The sequence below is a fragment of the Mirounga angustirostris genome, unplaced genomic scaffold (assembly GCF_029215605.1).
Source record: "Mirounga angustirostris isolate CCGP_5_RB_7025 unplaced genomic scaffold, mMirAng1.0.hap1 SCAF_9, whole genome shotgun sequence".
Classification (NCBI taxonomy): Eukaryota; Metazoa; Chordata; class Mammalia; order Carnivora; family Phocidae; genus Mirounga; species Mirounga angustirostris.
Genome location: NW_026991717.1, coordinates 113,668,141 through 113,689,208, shown reverse-complemented (window position 1 = coordinate 113,689,208; position 21,068 = coordinate 113,668,141). Strand labels below are relative to the sequence as shown.

At 47.0% G+C, this 21,068-nt stretch overlaps 1 protein-coding gene across 7 annotated transcripts in view; it reads left to right on the top strand.

The window, feature by feature from the left end:
• The window catches only part of SLC8A3 (solute carrier family 8 member A3), a 146,030-nt gene that overhangs the window by 8,993 nt on the left and 115,969 nt on the right, over positions 1-21,068 (top strand). For all 7 annotated transcript variants that reach the window (XM_064571257.1, XM_045901109.3, XM_045901113.3 and 4 more), the window contains exon 2: positions 10,321-12,166. In XM_064571257.1, the coding sequence (XP_064427327.1) occupies positions 10,383-12,166 (1,784 nt within the window). In that variant the 5' untranslated portion in view covers positions 10,321-10,382. The remainder of the gene's footprint in view (positions 1-10,320; positions 12,167-21,068) is intronic.

Sequence of the window (21,068 nt, the reverse complement as noted above, 5' to 3'; positions counted from 1 at the left end):
GCCACCTTAGCTAGAGTGGAGTATGTAGGCAGCAAAACAGAGTGGGGGGCGTGAAGGGCAGTAAGTTAGAAGTTGAAGTCAGTAAGGGGGTGAGGAATTCTGCAGGAAGAGGAGGTTGCCAAGGATGGCAGGGTCTGATTTAGATTTTTAAATCTAAATTTTTGGCTGTCTTGTGGAAAGTAGACTACAAGAGAAGGGGCAAGATTGGTAACTATTGCAGGAGTCCAGGCGAGAGATATAATATTGAATCTCCAGTAGCTAGAACAGGCTGTGACACCTAATTGCCACTCAGTACATTTGAGGACACTTCTGGACAGAAGTGAAACCTACACTAGTAAGTGCTGGGCACCTAGTAAGTGCTCGACAAATACTTTTTTCATGAATCAATGAGCAGAATCGGGCTTTCTTGTAGTCACTCTAGGATTTGAGTTCCTCTCAATATTTTGGATCTTTTAAAAATACTTTTAATTATTCTAGAGAGCATTATTTTGGAGGGGCAGTGTGTTCATGAGTTCATTTTCTTCTCTGGAAAATGCATGCTCCTTTGAGATAGACATGAGGAATCCAACTCCACCGCCTCTGTGATGCTCTCAGCCCGTGCACATAAATCTCCAAACCCTTTGCTCACCTCTAGATACAGATCTGGTGTGCTTTTCTATGCACAGGTCCACGGCAGGGACCAGACCTGCTTCCTGCCCGCATCTCCAGAGCTTACCACAGTCTGGATGATTGAATCAACAGATAGCTATCCCGCTGACTAGGGTGGGGAGCATTTTCCTGCTCTGGTTGAATTCCAGGCCTTCCTGTGCTCTTCCCGGAGAGCCCAGAACCCTCGCTGGCCTCATTTGTTATAGGGTATGTCCCTTATGTGAAACATGTATCTAAGTTAAGCGGGTTTTGTGGATTCCTTGCCTTTGGGCCTGGAGATCCCCAACGCAGGAGGAACTTTGCGGGGCCAGTGGGAGAGCCAAAGTGTCTGATGCGGTTTGGTCCTTGCTGTGCCTCTTCATTCTTCTTTCACCGTCCTCCCCTGTTTTCAGTTGGTCTCCACTGATGCTACTTCCAAAAGAGCTCGCAAATCCACACCTTCGAGTGCAGGCCCACTCTCACTGTGTCTGTCCCGGTTCTGGTCCCGGCGCACTCAGATGCCGGGAGAGCCTCTGAACCCATCTTCCTGCCTCCGGTCTTGCCCTGCTCTCCTTCACTCACCTAGCTTCCCCATGGTCGTCCTGTGAGGTCTCCTATCCAAAGGAAAAATATCAGTCTTCTCCCTCCCATGATTAAACCACTGCCAGGGGCTCCCAGTTGCCCCCAGAATAATGCTCTAAGTCCTTGGCTGGGGTATACGAGGCCTTTTACGAACTATTCCTCACTTACCTCTGCAGCTTCTGCCCAGTGCCCTGTCCTTCAAGCCATGCTGCTCCCCCTTCTTGAAGCAGACACTGCTCGTTCAGGCTGCCATGCTCGTGAGCATAGGCTTTCTGTTATCTGTCTGAGAGGCACTGACTTCCCCCCGGTGAACTCCTGTTCATTCTTCAAATCCTACATGGCCTGGTTCATGAAGCCGGCCCTGACGATTGCAGACAGTGGGAGGCCTGCCTTCCTCTGTGTGCTCTTGGCACATCACACACGCTTCCGCATCTAGTACTTCTTTTGTTGTAATTATTTGGTTTTCTGTCACTGTTCTCCAGTGAAGTGGATGCTCCTCAGAGGGGATTATTTTTTGTTCATACTACCCAAACTCGAAAAACCTTGCTCACAGCATCCCTGACAGATGGGATGCTCCATTAGAACACTGCCAAGCGTGGGAGAAATCACTGGATATTATGCCTTCTACTTTTACCCATTTATTCAATGTATCCATTCAGTAAACATATACTGAGTAACTACTATATGCCAGGCACTGAGATAGACACTGGGCATACAGAAATACCAAACAGATACAAATTCCTACCCTCTAGGAACTTTTAATTGTTTTTTTTTTTTTGAGTGTGCAAAAAAATGAAGCAGGTACAAATCAGAGTAACTTCCTCACCATAATTCTGTGAACGTCAACCTGTGACTGGGTTTCATTCAAATGCAGGCATACACGAATGAATGAACACATGAACGAACAGACTAAGAGACCATAAGGAAAAGTGTGGACAAGTCAACCTAAGCTCTCATCACTAGAAGGGAAAATAACTAGAAACCTGTCCTGCTGAAAAATGGATGGGTAGCATCATTTTCCTATGAAAATAAGGGAACTCTGGATCTTTTACATTTCCTTAGTAAAAGTATAAACCAAGCAGACAGCAGGTTTAGGGAGAGACAAAGGGAAAATCTACTTGCATGTGTAGGCATATCCTTGGCAAGGTATGAAAGCAAGAGTCCAGGAGCGTGGGATATTTGTCCAGTATGTGGTCCTAGCTCCATTCCTGCCTCCAGCTTGGGGGATGACTTAGCGGCAGCTGTAGATTTGGTAGTGGGAGAGGCAGAACGTAAGTGGGCAAAGCTTCTCCTCTTCCTATCTCTCTGGCCCACTCTCATTGTTTGTGACTCCCTAGATCTGTCAGGGACTTGCAGAGGCCAAAGCATCCCCTGGCTTCCACAGAGTCTGGTAAACCTTACAGTCATAGAATCAATGAGCCTTTGAGTTCATAGAATTTTAGAGGCAGAGAGGATATCAGAGGTCAGGTCGAACCTCTTGGCCCTATCAAGAGAGTTTCACTGAGTGTGACCACTTGTCCTAAAAAATAAAAAAAAAAATAAAGTCACCCAATGCTGAATTGAGGTCCCTCAGAGAGTTTCCATAAGGGTGTAGAAGACGGACATTTGAACATATAAGCCCAGGTCAGTGTAAAGTGCTTCAGTGGTGGTCAGAGGGTTAGAGGAACAGGAGAGTGAATGAGGCATTTTGAAGGTGGAGGAAGAGGGCATTGTCAGGGGAGGCTTTCCAAAGGAAGTAGAGGTTTCTGGGGCCCTAGATTCTCGACGTAAGTGTTCCAGATTCCTTCCCTACTCTTCCACCTGCCCGTTCATCCCTTGAGGTTGGGAGAGCAGATTTTGGGCAGTTGACATACCAAATTTCATAGCCCAGCTGTGCTCTTTGCTCATCTAGTGGCCTTTGGGTGGGTTATTAATCTTTGAGCCCAAGTCCCCTCATTTCTAACACAGACAATAATATTTGTCTCATTGTGGGGTGCTTAGGTATTAAATAGCGGCCATAAAAGTGCTGAATGCAATGCCGGCCAGAGAGTAGGTATTGATGAACAGATATGATTATTGTTTTTGTTGTCATTTTAAACATGGTCTATATAAAGCCCAAGGAGACTAAGGCTGCCACTCCCCTACATAAGAACGGTAAAATGCCGTATCACGTACCACTGCAAGATTCTCTATGTTATAAAGCCATGCTGCACACTGCAGGGGCTGCCCACAGGGCTTGAAGCAACTGTGCAGGGACCAACCCAAGAGCTTAGAGCAGCACCAGGAAAAGATAGGACTTCCCGTGACGTCACTGTAATCAGTGATTCCTGTAATTACTAATTTGTCTCTATCCCTTATCAGAAGATAAACTCTGTCGGGTTGAGGATGTGGCGTAGCTCATTCATGGCCGTGCTCCCAACCACTAGCACAACGCTTGGCCCGGGATGGGCATCCAAAGAGCAGTTGTTTAAAAAATGGATTTGGGGCGCCTGGGTGGCTCAGTTGTTAAGCATCTGCCTTCGGCTCAGGTCATGATCCCAGGGTCCTGGGATCCAGCCCCACATCGGGCTCCCTGCTTGGCGGGAAGCCTGCTTCTCCCTCTCCCACTCCCCCTGCTTGTGTTCCCTCTCTCGCTGTGTCTCTCTCTGTCAAATAAATAAATAAAATCTTTAAAAATAAAAAAAATAAAAATAAATGGATTTGATCCAATGTGCGTTTGGCAACTCCAGAAGGTAGACTCTCCTTGGCTTTTTCTTGGGCCCCATTTTCCTACCATCATCCCTTAACGTACCCTCTTCTGCTCAGAGGGCTCCGTGGGAGTCTGAATTCCGTGCCTGTTTCTCACACTGCTCTGGGCCAAGTTAACTTGAATGTGTCCCTTCAGTTCCTTGTCTTTGGAGAGACAGGCCTGCCTGCCGATCAGAGCATCTTTGTCTCAAAGGACCGATGGAGATCATCCAACCCGACGTGAGTTTTCTGGACGAGGAATCCAATCCCCTGAGAGGTTCATGGACCCTTTAAATTCTTACAGCTCGTGAAACAAGTTCGTACCTCCTGCTTTCAAATTTGGGGCTCTCTCACTGCCCCAGGCTGCCTCGGAGTACGGAGAGCAGCCAAGCTGGTGATGAGAATTGCACACCCAGACAGGCTCACCCTGTCCTTCCTGGACCCTTGCTCAAAGGGGGCCCCGAGCCCTGGGCAGGTACCAAGCCAGTGGTTGACACCAGATGCTCCAGAGTCGGGCTGCCAGTATTCAAATGCTTCGCTTTCTACTTACTGCGATTTCAGGCAAATTACTTACTCTTTATGAGTTCAAATGAGCTTATCTGTAAAACAGAGCATGATAATAATAGCACCTCCTTCATTCACTATCAAGATGCAAAGAGATAATGATGTACAAAATCCAGCATCATTATGTTTTCCTCCTTGGATGCAAGTTCCTGTTGTGACAGTCAAACCACCTAAGCGGCTGAGGTCACCTCTTTCCGACTCTAGAGAGTGAGAGCTCTTGTGCGTCTGGGGAGCACTGCCACCCACGGGGAGGGCTCAGCACGGACTCTCATCCCTCTAGGGAAGTGCAGGAGAAGATGCCGGGCTCTTGCACTCCGCTGACATGTGGCATCCGGGGCAGCCTGGCTGCACTTAAAACTTGAATGTAAATTGGCTGTGACGCCTGAGCAGGGGCCCAGATTTAGAAGCAGAGCAGGACAACTCTACCCAGGCTGGAGACAGGCCTGGAGCAGTGTTCCCATTGGAGAAAGGGGAGGGCGTAGCGGGAGGGAGAATTTGCTCAGTCTGGCCTGGTGGCACTGTTTTATTAATGATCTGGAAGAGCAGAGGAACAGTGACTTTAATTAAATTTGCCAGGGATATTAAAAGATGTCAGGAGCCACTGCTGAGGACACAGACACCTTGCAGATGGCCCTGGGGGTGTTTGGAAAATAATCCAGGAAAGAGATGAGAAGCCGTGGGCTGAGCTGCAGCATTGGTTCAGGGAGGAGGAACGTGATATGGGGACTGAGGGTCACCATATACAGCAATACCCCAGGCCCATCCTCTTTATCTGTACCTGTTCTGTTTCCAGTAGGAGTCTAACTGATCTTCCTGCTCCGGTCCTGTTCCTCTTACAGCCATCTTAAACCCTTTAGCCAAATGGGTTTTTCTCAAGTACAGATCAGACCATGTCATTCTCCTGTTTAAAAAAGCCTAACTTTGGCTTTTCACTGCCCTTTGGATGAAATCCATCTTCTTAGCCTGGCATATAAGACTTGCCATGAATGGAGTCCTCCCTACATGTCCAGTCTTGTGGACACTCACCTTTGTGCCTCCTGCCTCACACTGAATTCCTTGTAATCCCAAGCACACAGCAGGCTTTTCCACGTCTCCATGTCTTTGCTTGGGCTATCCTCTTTGACTCAAAGGTCTGTCTTCCTTCCTTTCCCTTCCCTTCCCTTCCCCTCTCCTCCCATCTCCCTCCCTCCCTCCTTTCATCCTTCCCACCTACCTTCCTTCCTTCCTTCCTTCCTTCTTCTTGACTAAAGTTCACTCGTGCTTGAAGACTCATTTCAAGGATCACTTCCTTCAGAACTCCTCCCTGAATCCCCAAGCTGGCTCAGTGCCCTCCTCATGTTCCCACAGCATTCTGCCTGTACCTTCACTTCCTATAGTAAAAGTGCCTATCCGTGCAGCTATCCACCCCTGCTGGATTGTACTATTGAGGGCAAAGCCTGTGTCTTACTTTTCATTTTGCCCATCGATGTCTAGTACCTAGCCTGGCAAACCATTGGCTTTTGCAAATTTTGTCAAACTGAACTGATGGGAAAGAGAATATTCAGGTGGGAGGCTGCATCAGGCAGCCAGGACACCCCAGTAAGCCTGGAGACTAGGCCGCTCTACCAAATGGTTAGTCTCTCCTGTCAGGGTGGATGGGTTAGTCAGATTGCTTCTAAATCAACAGGAAGCTGGAAGCTGACAGGGGGCCATGGACATTCTACAATAAAGTGGGACATCTTAGTAAAATAGAGTGGTTAAAACCATAAATTTTGTATCATCTGTGTGTGAGTTCTGGCTCTCTTACTTCCTAGCTTTATACTTTGATTAAATGACTTAATTAAGACTTAGTTTCCCAAAATGCAAAACAGGAATAAAAATAGTACTAATTTCATAAGATCGTTATGAAAATTAAGTGAGGAAGTATTTAGCGTTATGCATACATTAAGCACTTATATGTGTTAGTGACTCTTATTAATATCTTCATTATTTGGGGTGGTATTGGGGTTCTCAAGCTGAGTCACATCCCTGAGTATTCCTTAGGGCTGATTAAGAACCGCAGAAGAGCATGTGGGTCTCTAAGGAGCTGGGGTAGATACCCAGTAGGTTGGGATCTGCCTCAGTTGTGTCTGGGGCTGGGGTAACAGCACAGAAAAGTGACCATTGGCTGGGTCATCAGCAGTGTCCACTCTCCCCCTAACATCTCCGTTAGAAACCATTGCCTGGCAGGGCCAGAAGGAACACCTGGGAATTCAAAGGCCATTTTCCACCTTCAATTCCAAGAACTTAGGCACTTCCTAGCCACCTTCCTCCCTTGTTTTCTTTCCTCTTTTCCTTCAGTTCAGTTGTTTTCTCTGTGTCTTTCTAAAGTGGCCCCCGATTCTGACCACACGACAGCATATTCCCCACAAAAACCTGTTGTCACAGGTGTCTGCAAGACCTAGGAGAGCAAAGACCACGATCTTCCTAATTCTTCTGCTGGGTAAGATAAGTGAGTGTCCCTGTCTTCTGTTGATCAGGACAACTCTACTACCTACATGTTCCATGTCTGTTGACTTCAGAAAGCCAGCCCTCTCCCCTAACCTGTGGATAGCGCACCCCCTTCAGGTTGGCTGTCCCACGCAGCTGCCACCTCCTGTCACCATGTTGGCTCTTGATCAAAGAGCTGCTCCAGCTGTGCCCACCTTCTGTCTCCTACTGTATGGGGCTTATCAGAATCCACAAAATGGAGGGTTTTCAGAGGTCAAGGCAAGGTGCCAAGATCCTTCTCTGTCCACATTTCTCTGGAATGGGTGAGTGCCAAACCTGTGAAGGGGGGGTGGTTTCTCTGTGTACATCACAGATTGTGAGAGACTTTTCAACCTTTGAACATGGATACTGAAGAGCTTCAGCTGCCCCATTCTTCTGCCTTCAACCTCATGACCTCTTCTTTTCTGAGTGAGGTCAAAGCGCCGAGCACCTACTGTGATGACCCCCAGTACTTGGACTAAGGGGAATATGGGCCTCAGCATTTGGCTGCTGCTCTGGGGAATATGAAACCAAGTTAATCCGTGGAGCTCTTTGGAAGGGAGGGCTTCATGCTTACAGTAGGCACCAGGGTGTACCATGTCCTGAAGGGAATTTCTCTTTGAGTACAAGCCTTGGGGATTTCAAGAAGTCATACATAGCCTCTAAAATCTAGGCAGGACTTGTCTGTGAGATCTATTTTTTTCTGAAGCAAATGGCTGTAATTTGGATCATAAAGTGGCTTTAACGAAGGCTGATGTCTGAGTGTATTGGTCAGCTCAGGCGGCCATAACAATGCCATAGACCGGGTAGCTTAAACAATAGAAATTTATTTTCTCACAGTTCTGGAGGCTGGAATGTCCGAGATCAAGGTGCTAGCCAATTCACTTTCTGGTGAGAGCTCTCTTCCTCGCTTGCCAATGGCCACTTTCTCACCATGTGGTGGGGAGAGAGTGCCTTCTCTCTTCCTCTTCTTATAAAGCCATCAATCCTATCAGAGTAGGACCCACTCTTATACCCTCATTTAACTTTAATTATCTCCTAAAAGCCTTATCTCCCAATATAGTCACACCGGGGCCTAAGTGTTCAACGTATGAATTGGGGGGAGGGGACACAATTCAGTTGATAGTACTGAAGAAGCTCCCTTAGTAGCTAACTTTATTTATTCCAAAAACATACATTTACCGAGCACTTACTAATACTACTTCGGATACCACGATAAACAGAATAAACAGTCTTTGCCTTGATTTCATTCATAGTTTAATGGTTGAGCTAGACATTAATTATATAATCCCACAAATAAACATGTAATTTCAAAGTTTTAAAAATGCCATGAAGGAAAATTAGAGTGTGATGAGAGGACATAACAGAGAAAAGTTGACCATCTTAATGAGTGAGGGTAATTTTTTCTGGGACAGTGACACTTAAGCTGAGATCTAAAGCATTGTTAAGAGAGTGGGTACCAATGCCAAAGAGTCATTTCAGGCATATGTGGATGGTGTCATGTGCAAAGGTCCTAAGGTGGAAAATAACTTGATTATTTCCAGGGCCTGATATGAAGGCCATTGTTGCTGAAATGTGGTAAGAGGGAGAGGGGCAGAAGATAAAAGGAGAGAGGAGGACAAAGGTAGCTTATATGCAACTTTGTAGGTCACGGTAAAGAGTCTTTATATTAAGAATAAGAGGAATCGGGGCACCTGGGTGGCTCAGTTCGTTAAGCATCTGCCTTCGGCTCTGGTCATGATCCCAGGGTCCTGGGATGAGCCCCACATAGCTTCGGGCTCCTTGTTCAGCGGGGAGCCTGCTTCTCCCTCTCCCTCTGCCTGCCCCTCCACCTGCTTGTACTCTTTCTGTGACAAATAAATACATAAAATATTAAAAAAAAAAAAAGAATAAGAGGAATCTACTGAAGGGTTTTAAATAAGGAAGTGATAGTGTAGGTTTGGGGTTTTTGGAAAAGATGACTGTTGCTGTATAAGGAAATGGAGCGGGGAAGGGCAAGCATTGGAGTGGGGAGTTCAGTGAAGAGGTCACTAGATTCATGAAGTGAGGTGTAACGGTGGCTTTGACAGTGCTGGTAGAGGTGGGGGCAGAGTCCAGGCGTCAGTGCTGGATAGACAAGGGACAGGAGCCCGAGGAAGGCCTGCAGGTGAACACTCGCTGCCGAGCATGAGTAACCTAGTGGATGGAGGTGCCATTTTCTGAGATGGGAAGCAGTGGAGACAGGGAACAGGACCTGGAACCCTGTAAGGTGCTGTACGGATGAAATTGGCGTTCTTCTGTTACTGAAGGTACCCCACTGGCTTGTAGCAGAGTTGGAAAATGGGCAAATAGCTTTTTGTTTTTCAAAGCTATGGCATGGTTATTTGCATTCTCATTGCATCTGAATGAGGCAGTGAGTGGAAAGTTGAATCCATAGCTTCTGCTGAATTTCTTCCCATTCTCCTGAATTCATGCTCACCTCTTCATGGTTCAAGGCCAGCAGATGGGGCTGCATTTCACCCCCAAATCTTGTCTACAGTTAAAAAAAATGTATTCGAGAGCCACTTGCATGTTTTACTAATAGTGATTTCTATCACTTGGCTCTTTCAGCGTCTGGGTTTGGAATTTGAGTGGCTGGCTGATTTTCATCTCCCTGTAACTGAATGTCTCAATTGTCCCGTAAGCATGTTTTGCTGGAGGACTAAGGCGGCCATGGACTGGGGCTGGAGCACAGCTTATAGGGGCCTCAGTTTAGCAATCCTGCAGGTAGCATCCACTACACTGTCCACCTTCTTGATTTCCCTAGAAATGTCAGAATTACAGCTTGCCTGTAGAAGTTTTGCATTTGGGGAAGGAGTTTTTCCCAGGTGGGCGCAATTGCATGCAGAGCAATGTGTTCTGTTTCGGGGGAGTAGCCCATGAGAAAAGTTCAACTCCCATCTGTACTCTTGCATGTGTATGTGCAGAATTCTTGCGTATGAAAACCGTGGGGGTAAAGAAGCCTGAAAACCCTAGAAACACTACAAGGGATGAAGATTCAAGTCATGCTTGGCTTATTTTCTGTTGATTCTTGGGAACTCTCACAGACAACAGCGGGGTTTGGAGACAGGACTGGAAGGGTATCACTTATGTTTTCATTACCAATATTCCCAGCTTTTTAAAGCCATTCTTCAGCTGAGTCTCCACCAGATGGTCCTGCGGACAAAGCCGCTATTTGTGCCTCCCACTGACATCTTTTTTTCCAAGTGAGAGACTGCCCCATGTGTTAGTGCGATATGTCGCTCAAGGTGAAACATCAATTTGTATTGGTGGGAACCTGCCATTTGCTGTCCCCCTTTTTCTCATGCCTTTCCCTGCCTCTCTGATCTTTTCTAGGTCTCTGGCCTGTCAGGAGGACCATTGGTGCTGCAGTGGAAGCCAGCGGCTAAATCTCGTGTATGGCGTGGTTAAGGTTGCAGCCTCTCACCTCTGCCTTCCTCCATTTTGGGCTGATTACTTTTGTGCTTTTCCTGCATGGTCTTCGGGCAGAGGCTGGTGGCTCAGGGGAGGTGCCCAGCACAGGGCAGAACAATGAGTCCTGTTCAGAGTCATCGGACTGCAAGGAGGGTGTCATCCTACCAATTTGGTATCCAGAGAACCCTTCCCTCGGGGACAAGATTGCCAGGGTCATTGTCTATTTTGTGGCCCTGATATACATGTTCCTTGGGGTGTCCATCATTGCTGACCGCTTTATGGCATCTATTGAAGTCATTACTTCTCAAGAGAGAGAGGTGACTATCAAAAAGCCCAATGGAGAGACCAGCACAACGACAATTCGGATCTGGAACGAAACTGTCTCCAACCTGACCCTGATGGCTTTGGGTTCCTCTGCTCCTGAGATCCTTCTCTCTTTAATTGAGGTGTGTGGTCATGGGTTCATTGCTGGCGATCTGGGACCTTCTACCATTGTAGGTAGTGCAGCCTTTAACATGTTCATCATCATTGGCATCTGTGTCTATGTGATCCCTGATGGAGAGACTCGCAAGATCAAGCACCTACGAGTCTTCCTCATCACTGCTGCTTGGAGCATCTTTGCTTACATCTGGCTCTATATGATCCTGGCAGTCTTCTCCCCTGGTGTGGTTCAGGTTTGGGAAGGCCTTCTCACTCTCTCCTTCTTTCCAGTGTGTGTCCTTCTGGCCTGGGTGGCAGATAGGCGACTGCTCTTTTACAAATACATGCACAAAAAGTACCGCACAGACAAACACCGAGGAATTATCATAGAGACAGAGGGCGACCACCCCAAAGGCATTGAGATGGATGGGAAAATGATGAATTCCCATTTCCTGGATGGGAACCTGGTGCCCCTGGAAGGGAAAGAAGTAGATGAGTCCCGCAGGGAGATGATCCGGATTCTCAAGGATCTGAAGCAAAAACACCCAGAGAAGGACTTAGATCAACTAGTAGAGATGGCCAATTACTGCGCTCTTTCCCATCAACAGAAGAGTCGTGCCTTCTACCGGATCCAGGCTACCCGTATGATGACCGGTGCAGGCAATATCCTGAAGAAGCATGCAGCAGAACAAGCCAAAAAGACCTCCAGCATAAACGAGGTGCACACCAATGAGCCTGAGGACTTTGTCTCGAAGGTCTTTTTTGACCCGTGCTCTTACCAGTGCCTGGAGAACTGCGGGGCTGTACTCCTGACAGTGGTGAGGAAAGGGGGGGACATGTCCAAGACCGTGTATGTGGACTACAAAACAGAGGATGGTTCTGCCAATGCAGGGGCTGACTATGAGTTCACAGAGGGCACTGTGGTTCTGAAGCCAGGAGAGACCCAGAAGGAGTTCTCGGTGGGCATCATCGATGATGACATTTTTGAGGAGGACGAACACTTCTTTGTGAGGCTGAGCAACGTCCGCATAGAGGAGGGGCAGCCAGAGGAGGGGATGCCTCCAATAGTACTCAATAATCTTCCATTGCCTCGGGCCATCCTGGTATCCCCTTATGTGGCCACAGTCACCATCTTGGATGATGACCATGCAGGCATCTTCACTTTTGAATGTGACACTATTCATGTCAGCGAGAGTATTGGTGTCCTGGAGGTCAAGGTTCTGCGGACATCAGGTGCCCGGGGCACAGTAATCATCCCCTTTAGGACAGTAGAGGGGACAGCCAAGGGTGGTGGTGAGGATTTTGAAGACGCATACGGGGAGCTGGAGTTCAAGAATGATGAAACAGTGTAAGTAACCTTTCCATATTCTATCCCCCTCCATCCCTTGCCATCTCTTTCTGTCCTTACAATTCTTCCTCATACCCCGTTAATGTCAAACTTGGGTCCCCGCCCAGGTGTACAGGATCAGCAGGCACCCCTGGCAGGTTCCACTTCCAAACCTCCCTTCCGTTTTCTCACTTTAAATGGTCTCTGGGCAGGGAATCCTGTGGCAGGATCTAAGGACACAGAACATTCCATCCACTGGAACTCAAAATGATGGCCGGTGGAGGTGTGGAGTGGCAGAAGTTTTGATGACAGATTTTGGAGAATTCTTGTGCCTAAGCAGGGACTAGGAGACTGGTTGGGTCTCTCCTTCCTCCTCTCCTCATGCCAAAGGCTCATATGAGCCTCAAGGCTGATCCTTTCCATCCTGAGGTAGTGCCAGCCCAATCAGGGGAACCTCGGGGAAGAAAGTGGCATTGGCTTTTTCTCCCCTGGGGCCATATTGCGGTTGTAATTTATAACCAGAATTCAGGCATCTCTCCTTCAATTTGGAAACTGCATGCTTGGTAGAAACTTGGCAATCTCTGTAAATGCCTGTAGGCTCTTTTATGGTATGAGACTTGCCCAAGCTAGGTGAGATGAGTCAGTGTAGCTTGGGTACTGGAGGCATCTTGCAGAAGCAGAACTCCCAGAGCTGTGGCCACCTGTCTTTGGTCCCACGTGTGAGCTCCAAAATCTGGCCCCTCTTAGAAATTGTCGGAGAAAATACATCTTCGTTGTGGTCATCTCTTTTCAAGGTCTAGAATTTTCCTAGAATACTTCTCAGGTTAGTGGCCCATTTAGCCCTTCAGACATGATGGGTATTGCACTTCCATGACCTTGATCACTGTAAGGGCTCTCCCCATTGAACCTTCTTGTACTAGGTGTTCTGGGGTTTGTTTTGTTTTGGTTTGATTTGGTTTTTCTCAGATGGATAGCTTTGAAGAAGAAACAGAATGACTTTCCCCAGGATTTGCAGCTTATGGGAGGCCAGACTTTCCAGGGTGGCCGAGGAGGGGGAAACTTGTCTCTGAATTCCTGCTCATGTCCACAAGCAAAAAGCAGTAGCAGGAGGGGGAAAGAAGGACAAAAGGGGCATCTAGGAAGGGGGGATGCCAAACTGCTCCCAGACCCTCCTAAGAACACTTTGAGTGGGAAATGAAAACGTACATATAGGAGAGTGAAGGACAGAGCGTTCGGAGAGGGGAGCCCATAGGACCGAGGGAGAGGGATCACAGAAGCGCTTCCTCCAGGCCCAGGCAAGGCACGGGGCTCCAGAGGAGTTGGCTGGTGCTGTCCACAGAGCTGAGTGAGCCACCCAGAGGACTAGGCTCTTGTGCTCCCTCAATCCCTCCCTAATAATGTGACTCTGGGCGAGACTTCCGGTCTCCGCTCGAGAACTAAACTATCTCATCCGCAAAGTGGGAACAACCATACTTTCCTTGCCTAGAGGCAGGGCCGGATCTTTTTGCAGTTCCTCCCCGCTCTCGGATTTTCTGAACCGTAGACATGGGCACTCAGCCGTAGGTCTTATTTGCACTAGCCGAAGATGGAACAAGGATATTGTCTCCTGAAGTGAAATAGCCATTGACATAGTGATTTATTAGAGCTCTGTTTAGTCATTTCGCTGGGAGGGATAATCATTAGTTAGCCCAGGTAAAAACCTGTGTCTTCTAGAGAATACTGTCCGTTTCTATGTGCTCTGGAGAGAGGGTTTATACATACAAAGGAAGGACAGGCCCTCGTTGGGAAGACAAACTCCGTGCAACCTCTCATGTTTATGGCAACGTCAGTATGTAAGAGGTTATTACTGGGCGTTAAATGACATCAGGACTACAACATTGGCTATAATTTGGCAGACTAGTGGTTTCTCCAATTCAGTACTACCAAAGGCACTGAAGAGTCATTTTGGACAGATCAGAGGCTTGGCACCCAATTTCTTTGTCCCGTCAACAATCAATTGTGCACTTTAGATCTCTGAGTATGACTAACCCTTCCTCAAACCTATTTGTGTTTTCAGCTTGAATAATATCTTGGTGTAAATGGGCTTATGAATGATCACTTCTGATACTGGTTTTAAATGTAGCGCAAGCTCCACACGTTTCCGATTTGGGTCCAGCTATTCCAGGGTTTGGGGAACAAGCTATGTTGCCAACTCTTCCTTCGCGTTATATTTTAGACTTCAGTAGACTTGAGACTACCTTTTTGGTTTTCTTCATCACAGAAGAATGAGTCCATAACCTGCTAGTAGTCTGTCTTCACATCATAGCCCTACCCTTGAGACTTTAGATTTTAATTTTACAATGAGGGGCAGTGTGATGTAGCAGAAAAAGCATGGGCTGTAAGTACTCTGGGTTAAGATTCTGGCTGTAGTCTGATTTAACCAGGTAGGGGAGATTTTATTAATTTATGAGATTATTTCCTCATTAGTAGAGTAGGGATAATAATATTTCTCTTGCAAGGCTGTCATGATGATTCAAGATACTGTATGCAGTGTTGTTCGTATATGGTATGTGCTTAGTAAATGAGGCCATTAATAATAATATCAATGAATTAACAATATTCTTCAGAAGACACTGTTGAGGTGATTGGGTTACTTGGATCTCTATGTGACCCTAATTAATAAACATGCTAGTTTTGGGGTTACCATGAAGATTTCTAATCCAAACTCCTAAAATATGAGAGCCAGAAAAGACCTTAGAATATCTTTTAGAGGGCGCCTGGGTGGCTCAGTTGGTTAAGCGACTGCCTTCGGCTCAGGTCATGATCCTGGAGTCTCGGGATCGAGTCCCGCATCGGGCTCCCTGCTCGGCAGGGAGTCTGCTTCTCCCTCTGACCCTGCTCCCTCTCATGCTCTCTGTCTCTCATTCTCTCTCTCTCAAATAAATAAATAAAATCTTTTAAAAAAAATTAAAAAAAAGAATATCTTTTAGAGGAGTGTTTCTCGAATTTTAACGTGCTTCTGAACCATCCAGGAAGCTTGCTGAAATGCAGACTACAATTCAAAAGGTCAAGAGTAGGGCCCAAGATTCTGGATTTCTAACAAGCTCCTGATGCTGTTGGTCCCAGCTTAGAGTTGAAACGCTCTAAAACTCTTGGCCAAACCATGAGGCCTGGGGAGGAAAGTGGCTTTTCAAGTGACTTGCTTAACTGAATCAAGAAGGCTTGCTTTCCAGTTCTAGCTTGCGACTCCAACTGAGCTAGAATCCAGCTCCAATGCTGAGAGCTTGCTAGTTGTAGCCCCAACCTGGAAACTGAAATTGAAACCCTCAGGGTACCTACACGGAAGCCGGGTGAGGCTCCTGGAGCAGTTCCACCTTCCAATCCTTCCCTCTCTGCGTAACTTGCTTTGCCTGCCAAGCCCGGGAGCCTTGACAGTGTTGCCCTCAATATACTCTTCTCAAAACCGATTCAGGTTGAAGCCAAGCCTATGCTCTGCCAATATTATTGGGCTGTGAATTCACTCGTTTGGTTTTATGCTTTCCTTCTTCAAAGATGTCCTTTAGCACCACGGTAGGATAGAAAACCATGAACTTTGAAGTCTGACAAACAGATGTGAATCTGTCACTCACCAACTGGGTAACTTGAACAAGTCATTTCACCTGTCCAAACCCCAGATATTCTCTTGGAATGGCAGGAATAGTGATATCTCTCCTGCAGGAGCATAAGTACTACATACAAATATGAAGAAAATGCACCTTCGCAAGGTGCCTGCTCATTGAAGGTGCTCAGTCACTCAACAGACATTTGTTTTTTTGTTTTTTGTTTTTTAAAGATTTTATTTATTTGAGAGAGAGAGAATGAGATAGAGCACGAGAGGGGGGAGGGTCAGAGGGAGAAGCAGACCCCCTGCCGAGCAGGGAGCCCGATGCGGGACTCGATCCCGGGACTCCAGGATCACGACCTGAGCCGAAGGCAGTCGCTTAACCAACTGAGCCACCCAGGCGCCCCTCAACAAACATTTGTTAAATGTCTGCTACATACCAGATACATTACTAGGGACTGGAGATAAATACATGAATAGGACAGGATGGCATTTCAGCTCTCTGCTGTGTGTGTGACACCAACTAAAGCAACCTTCACTGAGGACATAGTAGTGAAGCAGACGGAGCGGGGGGTGGGTACATGATGCCCTTAATCCCACATTACAATAAACGCTTGACATTTGAGAGAGATCCTATTGACATCATGATCTAGAAGAATACCCACCTTTGTGACGACCACTACAGTACATCCTTAGAATTATGGCCTTTGAGCCTCCTGCGAACAGTAGCAAAACCTCGTGGAGATACACAGGCATGCTGTCGGCACATTAATCTCACTCACTAAACCCGCGTCTGCTCCGTGTCCCAGGCTCACGGCGTGTTTCTGCAAAATAACAGAATATTGCAGTTCATGGACCTTTGGGGTCTCTGAGAATAGTCAGAATCATGGATGTCAAATAGGCAAAGGCCAAGATCTACTATAATTAAATGTCATAGGCCTCCTTCGAAGGAGAGCGGAGTATTAGCTGTGCCTCATGTTAAAGCCCAAAAGTATCTGACCTCCCACTTTTATAAATTATGAAGCTGAGATTCAGAGAGGGAAAGTGACTTGTCCAATATCACACAGCAGCTAGATAGGATAGAAAGTTAGAGCTGGTGAGGTCTTTTTAGAGCCTACTGATTTGATGTCTCCCCCTCCCAGTTTGGACTTTCTTATTTTTATCCATCGGAACAATATTAACTTCAGAAAGCATATAGAAATTCTCAGGTGAAAGATGCTTGGGAAGTACAAATCCAACAGTATCACGTGACTAATATCTTAGAATAATAACATATTATGGACTATTTTTAATCTCTTGGTTCACCTTGAGACTGTTCAGGAAGAAAAATATCGAGTCCATAGAAATTAAAAAAAAAAAACTATCTTCGCGATCTCTTCCTGAGAAAAGGTGTAACAAGCATAGATGGGATATCTTTTAGGCAGTGCTGGTAAATTGTAGACAAGACCTTGTTCCATGAAATAATGACATTCTTTCAAAATTCTGCAGGCCATTCTCTTCCAGGTGTGCTTTCTCTGTAAGGTTTTCACCCCAGGGAATCTTTCCATCAAAATATGGAGTGCTCCAGGACACAATTTGCACCTTCTCCAATTTAACTAAAACACAATAGGCCTTTTCTTTTTCTTTGGCTCAGCTGGGTGTTCAGATAGTCTCTTCCCTTGCCATCAGGGAGATTATTTGCCCCTAGAATGCCCTTCTTGTGCTTGAGAAAAGTCACATGCTGCAAGGTTAGTGAGGGTAGTAGGGTGGAGGTCACAATCATGCTCCCTCAGGTGGCATGCCTCCCTTTCGCTTTCCTTCTGCCTTCAGTCCCTGACTTCCAGTAACGAGATCTCTCTCCAGCTTTAGGTAAATAGTCAGTTACCAGGACCCATGGCTTCGTGGAACTCACAGCGGAGCTATGTACGTGGCTCAGAGGGGTCCTGACGGTAGGAATCCATAGCTAAGCCAGTTGTGGAATGGAGTACTTAACAGAACAATGGAATATTTCAGATAGGGTTGCTCAACTCTAGTGCTTTCCCTTCTGGGCCCACAGGAGTGATGAAAGGCTATGTGGCCTTCTTAGCAGAAGCTTTGGATGTTGTGCCCAGGAAGGACCCACATCCTATTCATTTTTTTCATTGTAATTACTGAAATGGTCAAAGATGATGTCAAAGAAGGTCATATTCCAATTCTGGGATCCATAAAGCACCCCAAGTCTACTTAAACTTGACATGTTTCTAAAAATCTGCACAAGTCCAGAGCCTTCCTGGGTAATTTGTTCTAGGGGCTGAGGTGCAGTATCTCCTGGCAACCTTGGATCGGTCAGCATTCCTTCTGCCCGACTTGATCAGAGCTCCTATGCAGAAGAGCAACCAGTGTGCCCACCCCTGCTCTTCTCACGCTGGCTTGCCCTCCAGCTGGAGACAGCTCAGTGGTGCAAGGTTGGAGAGTCCACCAGGGAGAACGTTAGGTTGGTTTGAGGAGAAAGGAGCATTGGGATTAAAGATGATCACATGACTGGCCAGTCAGGAAATGAAGCAGTCTTATCCTCAAAGGCTTTCCTTCTTGGAGAGGAGCTAGTTGGGCTTCGGGCAATAATAATAAAGGGACACTGATGGAGATCCTGCCACAAGCCTTGCTTATTTGTTTTGATTCTTCTGGTTCTTCAAGTCAAAGTTTCCTTGTTCGTTCACAAGAATGATAGAAAGGGACAAAGCCAGGTGGATGAGTGGGGAGGACTTTCTTGTCCAGCCTTTCATCAACTTCTCAGGTGTGTCTGGGTGGTACATGAGCACTAATTTCTTCTCTGTCCTGGGCTGTGACGCCTTCAGTTCCATGAGGAAGGTAGTAGAGTTTAGAGTTACAGCTTTCTGCTCAATTGAGATCTTGTTTTCTTGTTTTTTAAGAGAGAAACCAAGTTGTGCTTCCAGAAACAGTAGAAAACCCTGGCATAGAGTCAGTCATATATAACAGACAGTTGGAGGGAGAGAACTCCTTGATCTGCAAATAGAGCAAAATCCCCATATTTCAATTCTGCACAAGTCCAGAAGCATTTTGCAGGAATCAAATGCTTTGAGGGTTTTGCTAAATGACCACGAAGGAAAGCACTAGGTAAACATTCTCAGGTGGCATGATAGTTACCATTCATAGGAATTATATTCCAATCCCTGCCACCTACCAGGTACCCAAGTAGGAAATTACCTAGATACACAGAAATGAAGACAAAGTTGAAGGTGGAACTTATTCTTTATGGAGAAATTTATTTTCTGAAAAAGGAATCACCTCTAGGTATGTGTCTACGTTTGAATTTAGCTATGGATGTGACACCATCCTGACCCCCCTCCAGTTAAGAGTTGGCGTGCATGGACATAACCTGGTTAACCTGTCCCTGCGTGACCCCAGTCCAGTTACCACTTGGTGGTTGGGGTTCATGACCCAGTTACATATGATACAGACAATGCTCTATTGTGAGTTCTTTAGTTGGTGCTTTCAAAATAGGACATCTTGATAATAACTCAATACTCAGAAGATGGGTGCAAAACAAATTATGGACTATAGATGACTAATACTGCTTCTTCCCCCTAGTAGTCCATCTCTTTCCGGAGCCATTGGCCTTGATTTTTCTATCTTTGGGTGTTGCCTTGTGAGGCCCAGATGATTTCTCTTTGTGAACCCCATTACGGCCTGACCCTCTCTGTCTGAGCCGTGGTGATCTGGGGGTGTGCTCGCCGCCATCGCTGGGGCTAACCATGGCCCTGGCTGCAAATCTCCATATGTGTTTGCCTTCTGTCCCCGCTCACACCTTACTTTCTGTTTGAATACTCGTTTTCTCACACTCACTGTCTCTTCTAAATGTCCTGAGCTGCAGCTTTTCTTACTCTACTCTGCACACTCCAGGCGCTGTCGCCACAAGAGCTGTGGTTTCCACCCTCGCCACACTCAGTGCCTTCCTCTCTGCCTCCCTGAGTCCGTGTCCTCGTATATTCTTATCCTGGTGCCCTCATCCTTTTCCCTCACACTGCTGGCATCTCTACTGGGGTTGCCTTGTGTCTCCGGTCTGATCTATGACTTCTTCGAGTGATCAAGAACCAGCTAGGAGTATCCCTTAAGCAAGCCCGTCATTTGGACAGAGAGAATGAACTTCATGATAATCCCCAGAAGACTGATGTCCCCCAGGAAGCAAACCACTCATGGTGGTGCTCTTTCCCCCTTCACCACAAAGATTGTATTGTAGGGATCAGCACTGACCAGAAGTGGTAGCAGAACGCTGTCAGGCGAGGGAGCCCTCGGGACCACCCTCTCTTTCTGATGCTCTCCCCGCTGGCCCACGTAGTCTCTGTCTCCGGAGTCTCTGCTTCTTCTTCTTTTTTTTTTTTAATTTTATTCTTGTGTTAATCTCCATACATTACATCATTAGTTTTAGATGAAGTGTTCCATGATTCATTGTTTGTGCACAACACCCAGTGCTCCATGCAGAATGTGCCCTCCTCAATACCCACCACCAGGCTAACCCATCCTCCCACCCCCCTCCCCTCTAGAACCCTCAGTTTGTTTTTCAGAGTCTATCGTCTCTCATGGTTCGTCTACCCCTCCGATTTCCCCCGCTTCATTCTTCCCCTCCCGCTACCTTCTTCTTCTTCTTCTTTTTTTTTTTTTTTTTTTTCGGAGTCTCTGCTTCTCTTCGTGGCCTTCTCCCTTATTGCTTCCAGCTTGCAGCGAGACCTCACAGACCAACTGTTTGAGTTCATGGCTCCTCTTTCCATTTAGCTCCCAGCTCCTCCCTGGAAAGATCTTCTACCTCAAATTCTCAAGAGAGGGAGTTTTATGGTTCCATTTCCACCCCTCCCCCGCAACGTTGGCCATGTCAAAGTCCACCGGCCAGATATGTCTTGGTTGCCCTGAGTCAAGCCAAGCCAAGATCCCCTTACCCCAACAGTTAATCTGCCAGAACCAGATGGTGGGGTGGAAAAATGAGGTTGCCACGAGGATTCTGTGGTAAGCTACCTAAGCAGTGTGTCTATCAGTGGTGGCAGTGTCACCTAGAAGAAAGCACCAGCTGAGACAGTCATCTGTCACCTCCAAACTGGCCTCTAGAAGGTCTGCAGAGGGAGCACTGTGGTCAGTGCTGGGGCCGTAGGCTGGAGAAGGGGAGAAATAGCCTCCTCTGGAGGCCCCAGCCCGACCCAGTTCATCCAGCTGACCACAGACCCAGCAGCCGAGGTTAAACTGGCCTCTGCCCGGGTCAACAGAAAACATTCGATGCTCGGTGGCACAAATCTCAAGGCTACCAGGGTCACTTCTCCCCCCCCGCCCCCCACCTCCTGGTCTGTCCTCTCCAGGAGACTAGCATGAGAAGACGAG